At 36.4% G+C, this 7,417-nt stretch overlaps 1 protein-coding gene across 2 annotated transcripts; it reads right to left on the minus strand.

Moving 5' to 3' along the window:
- Positions 1-2,739: 2,739 nt before the first annotated feature.
- LOC141623218 (transcription factor HHO5-like) lies at positions 2,740-6,598 on the minus strand. 2 transcript variants are annotated; one of them, XM_074439296.1, is made up of 6 exons: positions 6,093-6,598; positions 5,857-6,005; positions 5,315-5,600; positions 4,558-4,634; positions 3,609-3,834; positions 2,740-3,047 (listed from the first exon to the last, which is right to left on the minus strand). In XM_074439296.1, exons 1-6 carry the CDS (start codon positions 6,280-6,282, stop codon positions 2,986-2,988), a joined length of 990 nt encoding a protein of 329 aa, XP_074295397.1. In that variant the 5' UTR covers positions 6,283-6,598; the 3' UTR covers positions 2,740-2,985. The 2 variants fall into 2 exon arrangements, with proteins under 2 accessions (XP_074295397.1, XP_074295398.1); XM_074439297.1 differs by having other exon boundaries at positions 3,541-3,834.
- Positions 6,599-7,417: the final 819 nt, after the last annotated feature.

Genomic DNA, 7,417 nt, shown 5'->3' on the forward strand with positions numbered 1-7,417 from the left:
AAGTGCGTACCATTGCTTGGATCCTATCACAAATTGCGTCTATACCTCTCGACATGTTAAATTTGTCGAAAACGTTTTTCCATACACACAACTGTGCACCACCCCTGATCCGATACCTAACCCTCAAACCTGGTGTACCTTCCCTGTTCCCGTCATCTTTCCCACTCCTACTCCGCCCACTCCTCCACCACAATCACCTCCTGCCTCACCACTTCGGTCTCTTACTCCTCGCACCCCTGAAACTGACTCCTCTGAAACCGATTCTTCTGGCACTCTCGTTGTCGACACCTCTGCCAGCTCTTCGCCTCCCCCACCTCCACATCCTCCTCCACCGCACCCACATGGAATTCGTTTCTCCCACAATATCAGAAAACCTAACCCAAAATACGCAAAACTCGCTCACATTCCTTCCCTTTCACACGCTCCTACTACTGTGAAACAGGCTCTCAATGACCCAAAATCGCGAGAAGCCATGTTACATGAGTACAATGCACTTCTCACTACTCAAACTTGGTCCCTAGTTCCCCCACAATCCTCTGACAACATTATAGGTTGCAAATGAATTTTTCGGATTAAATACAAACCGGACAATTCAATTGATAAATATAAAGCTCGCCTCGTTGCAAAAGGTTTTAACCAACGACCTGGCATTGACTATTCTGAAATCTTTAGTCCCGTAGTTAAACCCCGCTACTGTCCGCCTCCTTCTCACTCTTGCCTTCATTCGAGGTTGGTCACTTAAACACCTCGATATTAACAATGCATTCCTCCAAGGTTCACTTTCTGAAGCCGTGTACATGTCTCAACCCCCGGGGTTCGTCCATCCCTTCTTTCCCTCTCATGTTGTCGTCTATCTAAGGCGATATATGGCTTGAAACGGGCACCGCGTGCCTGGTACAAAGAACTCACCAACTACCTGGTCTTGTATGGGTTTTGTCAGTCCTGCTCCGATCCTTCCCTCTTCCTCTTCAACAATTATGACACCATCATCTATCTTCTTGTTTACGTCGATGATATAATCGTCGCTGGACCTCTGTCTCCCTCCCTCACAGCCTTCTTTGCTTTCTTCTCCACTCGTTTCTCCCTAAAAGATCTTGGTTTTCCATCGTATTTTCTGGGCATCGAGGTTACTCCCACACAGTATACTCACTCAAACCAAATACCCACACGATCTTCTTTCCCGTTACAAGATGGCAGATTGTAAGCCATCGCCCACTCCCCACTCCCCACACGATCTTCTACGAGATCTTTGTATTTTCTATAGGACCGTCCTATAGCATAGGACGAGCCCAATAGAAGAGAGTGACCCAATAAAAGAGAGGTTATTATAAACAAAGGAAAAAAAACCCTCCTCTTCCGTTGCTATACACAGTTACACACTCTCCGTCAATCCACCACAACTAAACTCGTCGATATCAGCGCGAACTCCTATACCGCCTCTATAATCCGTGTTCTCACCAATGCCACATACTCGGCCGCCTCTGCAATCAGTCTCCCCGCCATCTTCAAGATTATTGTTTTCATCACCATTGTTCAACCCCTTCCTTCCATCTCTTTACTAAAACTAAAGATGAAGAATGATATCAGTGTTAACTACCCAGGTTTGAAACTTGTATGTTTTTGAAAGTTTCGGACTTTAAAACTAAAAACCAATACATCTAAAGCTCAACTAATTGTTTTAAGTTAAATACTCATGGTTTTATGTTGAAAACTTCCAATTTTAAGTTGAAATTATGGCTTTTCTTAAATCTACATAACTCACAACTTTAACTGATCTATGTGTATAGTTAAACTTCTACAAAGTATAATTTCAAAACTCACAATCTCAGCTTAAAAACTTCAAGTTTAGATTATTGTTTATTTTTGTCATAATGGTTTTTAAATTAGTGACTTCCAACTTTAGCTTGATAACCAAATGTTTAATTAATAAATTAATGGGGTGAGATAAATATTTGTGTGAATAATTGTAGTCGATATTTGAGCTTGGAGCAGAGGTTGCCATTCCTAACAATGGCAGAGAGGTTGAGAGAGCTAGAAGATGGGAGGAGGAAGCAGCGAAAACGTGGAATGTAGTTGTATTTGGGTGGTGCTTTGTTCAATTGTTCTTGCGTATTGGGCTTTTTTTTTATTAAAGGACCGGTTTTATGCTATGAGACCGTCCTATTAAACAATTTGTGTTCTAATTTATACTAAGCGACTAGATATATATAACTCATGTGGTAGTTAAACAACTAGTTCTTCAGTGTGTTAACATTGCTACACCATACGAGAAATTCTGGGTTCGTCCCTGTTCCATTGTATATTCCTACGTATATTGTTAGCTTATTTACCAAGGTTTGTATCTTTTGTAATTCTTTCTTAATCAATCCAATACATTCTATTTCTCACAGGATCATCCTCCTTACATTTAAAGGCAATCTACCAAATGGAATATTATTAAGTCTTAGGTGTAAGGAGTACGATCCTTCTAGAGGACACAAAAATTTTTCATATTATATGGAGTGAAAGGAATAGGATGATCTTTAGTGATAAAAAGATGAGGGTAGACAGATTCTTCAGGGAGCCAAGAAAACTATTAGAAATCGTATGCTAATTAAGCATCAAGGTTGAATTTATTTTGATGTTTTAAAGGCACAAGAATTTTTATGGCGTTTTTGCATCCTTTTGACACTAGTGGCTGCTGAGTTTTGCCAGTAGACAGTATTGTGTCATGGTTGTATAACGAATGTTTATATATAGCGGACTAAAATGTGTGTATATTAAGTATTTAAGTTAATAATGAAATGAACGTACAACAAGTGTTTATATAATACCATCGACTTTACGAGTCTTATTCCTCCCAACAAACTTCTAACAAATTGCAACTAACTCAGGGTCCTCCGATCCCCCTGATGCCCTGAGCTGTTCATGTGCTGCTAAACGTCATTCTCTCAGGAATAAGTGGAGGCTTACAACATTCAGCTGCATCTTGATGAATCAGTAGAGCTAGGTACATAGGTAGATCAACAGGTATGTAGATTGTTCAATGCCCTTGTCAGCCAGCCATTCTGCACAATAATTTGAAAATTATCCAACCACCTACTACATTGTATGAATAAATGGTGATCGTAAGCGTAATAGCTCGTGTGCTCATGACATGAAGCATAATTTGAGAATGTTTTCGGCTATCACCAATTGGTTTTAGGATGAAACCTCACTTCTTTATGGGCCAACCCGCAGAAAGCCAATGTGACTTGTATCTCATTTAGCCCATTTCAAAATCATAAACATGAACATATCACAACCGAAAGGACATTGCGGATAATAAACAAGGCTGAAAGGTTCACACCTCAGTTATTTTTCAGGTTAAAATAAAACAAGGATTAATCCAGACTAGATGCCGCAAAAATTGGTAAGCCCTCTTCAACAAATAAGGCCTATAGGAAAATGGGGAAACTCTCTATTTCCTCCATTTCCCTTGGGTAAAATTAACTCATTTTATATTACGCTTATAGTCTTACACTAATACATATGCTATATATATATATATATATCATATACCACGAAAAATCGTGATGGTGTTTAGCATTCTGTTGTATACTCGATTGCCTGCATACACTGCTGCTGACCTTTCCAGCTGTGCCCATCAGAATTCTCCTCTTCATCTTCATCCATGCTATAAGAATTGTATTTTTTGGACCCAGGATAGTGCAATGGGCTTTCTGGGGAACAGGATTGTTGTATGTCCGAGTTTGAGTAGCCCAGCTCTAGCGTGTCTCCGCCCATCCCTTCATCCTTTGAAGATGGGGTCCTGCTGCTAGCACCTGGTTGTTTTCGGATATGGAGTCTATATTTCTGCACAAGGCAATGGAGTTCATTATTTTGATGGCAAGCTATCAGTGAGCTTCAATAGAGACTAAATAGCCAACAAAAGAACAATTCAACTCTCAGTATATATCATTGGACTCGAGTTACAACAATATCATAAACGTGTTATGTACACACCACAGGGTCCATCTATTTTTTGCGTACAACTAGCCTAAAATATCAAAATCCACGACTATGTCAAAAAGATATTTCAACGGGAGACAAGAAACGAGATTTTATGGGTTCGCAACCATCGGTAATCATCAAAATGTTTGTCACAGAACAGTCATCCAACACACATCATTTTAAAATTGCAAAAAAAAAAAAACAAACGAAATAAGAGTTCAAAGAAAGAAAGCCTTTGAAAAGGAGTTCACACGCATTTTGTGAATGTTAACAAAAATAGTCTCTCAGAAACTCTCAAACAAACATGTTGCAGAAGCAATGAACCACACATTTCGTGGCGTGGCTTCCTCACCAAACAAAACATGTGACCTCAAAATAACAGAAAGCAAAACATGCATGACATCCTTTTTTATCTCTTACGTCGTTACAACTTACAGGTTATCTTTCTGCATTTCACCGAGTAATTTGGGAGGAGGAAAATAAAATCGTATGATCATAAATCTTAAGCATTACTAATTACGTTAAATAGTGAAACATAAAAAGTAAAACGCGAAGTATGCAGTACTGTTTTAGCATGAGACTCACCTGTAAATGGCTTTTAACTTCATCATTAGTAAGGCCATCCACTTGCATTAGCTCTCTTATCTGTTTCGGGGTGGCCACTGCAAACCCAACACAAATCAAAATCGAACACTTAAGCTTTTATAAGAAACACTAACTTGCAAACCATATGCCTAACAACTCAGTTAGCTAAAAATAAAATACAATCCCAACAGAGTTATAATTAACTTTTAAAATTGTCCACAAAGAGTTAGCTAAAAATCAAATACAATAGCGACAAACATTACTTACTACGGAGTATAATGGAGTACTTTATTTTGCTATATTAATGTTCTTTCTTCTTCGTTACTTCAATACAAAGAAGTTCTCACTCAATGGTCATGTGTATAGAAGCTGTTTTCAGATGACCCTAACTCGAAAAAAAAAAGGAAAAACCGGAGACTTGACCGGTAATTTTGATGTAATCCATTATACCAAAGCGAAAAGAATAAGACGAGTATCATTTTGATTCAAATTTATCAATGATCTAAATCCTTTGACGCTCACATAGCTTTATTGACAACAACAGCACTTCTAGGAATCAAATTCTATGCATAAGTTAGCTGGAAAAGTGACAATCAAGGAGAGGTGACACTCATGAACAGAATCGAAAAATCCGTGTTTTCAAAGATTCTTGCACCAACTTTACGGCAACAAGTTTTCTTTGAACAACTTTACAACAACGTTCACACACCTAATGCTTACTTTAGGAAAAAAATTGAGTAAAGTTCCAGTAACAAACCTTGGGACCCACCAAGCTTTTCAAGAGCATCAACAAACCGACGATGAAGCTCCGGCGACCAACACCGCCTTTGCTTCCTCGACCCCGACTGATAACCGAGTTTAGGTTGCAGCTTACCGGTCTGAACAGCCGAACCAGCCAATATTACCCCGGTTCCAAAGACCCTACAACTCGGTTCAACTACCGGGGGTGTCACTAGCGATAATCCTGGAGCTTTTTCATCCTCCTTAAATGACGAAATTACCCCTACCTCCGATTTCCTCTTCTTCTCTTCCTTTTCAGTACTCTGTTAAAACCCGTTTTCTAATTTTAGTTTTTACCCACCGAAAAAGATAAAAATGAGTCATTCTCGGCCGACTGTCACAAATACTTGAGTAAGACGGTTTTAAACCGAAACAATTATAAAACCAAACCACATAGTCCCGTACTATTTTATCAGAAAACAGTCCTATCTAAATTTCTGCCGGAAATTATGTAAAAAAAAGACGCCGTAAAAACGTGACAGTAAAATTAAAAATTAAATAAAGTTGTCGAGAAATTACCGGAGCCCACAATTGAACAGAGCTCATCCAATCTTTTTTATCAACCACATCAATTCCCAATTTTACCCCTACACTTTCACCAAATTTACCCTCCTGCTGCACCCTTCGTTGCTCACACTTTTTCACCTTCTCCTTAAACTTTCCGATCACTGTAAAAAAAACATCAAACCCTAATTAAATAATTAAATTACAGAATTTTAAAATTAATACAAAATTTAAGGGAAACAAAAACTAACCATCTTTTAATAGAGTAAATGAAAGGGGAAGTTCACGCTGAAAAGCTTGGATCTTTTTAATCTCTTCTTCTAAACCGTTAATTAATTGATTAAGCTTAATTAAATCAGCGGAATCACCCACATCAATAATCGGATAATTTGATAATGGTGGGCTTAAATCTAAGCTTAATTCCGGCAAATTACACACCATTTTTTTAATTATAATTGATAATTAAATAATAAATTAAAAAAAAACAGCAGAAAAATCTTGGGATTTATGAAGAAAAACGAAGAAGTAAATAAGAAATTGTGTAGATGGATAGGGATAGGGATAGGGATGAGGAAAATGGGAAACGTTGAGATAGAGAGGAAGGTAAGAAGAAAGAAGAAAACGCACGGTATATAAATGGGGAAAGTGGGATGAATGGAATAAATATATTTGAGAATAATAAGATGATACGAAATCGTTTCGTCGCGTTTAGAATCTCTGGATTTTAAGAATATTTGTGTTTTTTTTAATTTAGTGTGATTTTGTTCAAATTGTTGGTAATATTCTTCTTTATTTGGATTGTTTGGCTATGATTTTCAGGTGGAATAAAATCAAGGGTATAGAATTAAAGAGATGTTCAATTATGGGATAATATCATGCTCTCTATCCATATTTGGCTTTTTTAAAACTTTGTTTTTTATTATTTGTGGGATTTTTTTTTTTTTTTTAACTTGTGAGATTAGGTAAGCACTATTAGTCAAAATCACTTTTTTTTATATTGACATTAGGTATAGTGGATTAACTCAATTTGTGCTCCACTAGATTCTTTTAGGGCTGACTTTTTTTTCCAATCCTATATATATATATAAAACTGGGTTGAAACGCTGTGGATGCGCCACGTGTCAACCCAGCATTAAATACGAGTATTAATTACAGCTGAACATTAAATATAAACATAATAAATGCATTATAAATCTCAGTAAATATTAATTATAATTTAATAAATTTTATTAAAAAAATTTATTAAAAAATTATGTTGATTTGATTCTAAATTTATTAAAAAAAATATTTTGATAAAAATTCTAAATTGTAAATAAAAACGTTCATTGCGAAAAATGCTTTCAATCGAGTATACTATTCATTATATTTATTAACATAATTTGATATGTAGAGATGATTAAAGTGAGCATCTTACAATGTTTTACATTTACGTAAAAAATTATTTTGAGAAAGTTATAAAATTTACACCAATAATTTTATTAAGAAAAATATATTTTAAAGAGTCATTGTATATATTAAAAACAAAACTTAAAAAAAAAACTTCTAAGATATAAGTTTTTATAGTGTGGGAACGAAA

This window comes from Silene latifolia, chromosome X, assembly GCF_048544455.1.
Source record: "Silene latifolia isolate original U9 population chromosome X, ASM4854445v1, whole genome shotgun sequence".
Classification (NCBI taxonomy): domain Eukaryota; kingdom Viridiplantae; phylum Streptophyta; class Magnoliopsida; order Caryophyllales; family Caryophyllaceae; genus Silene; species Silene latifolia.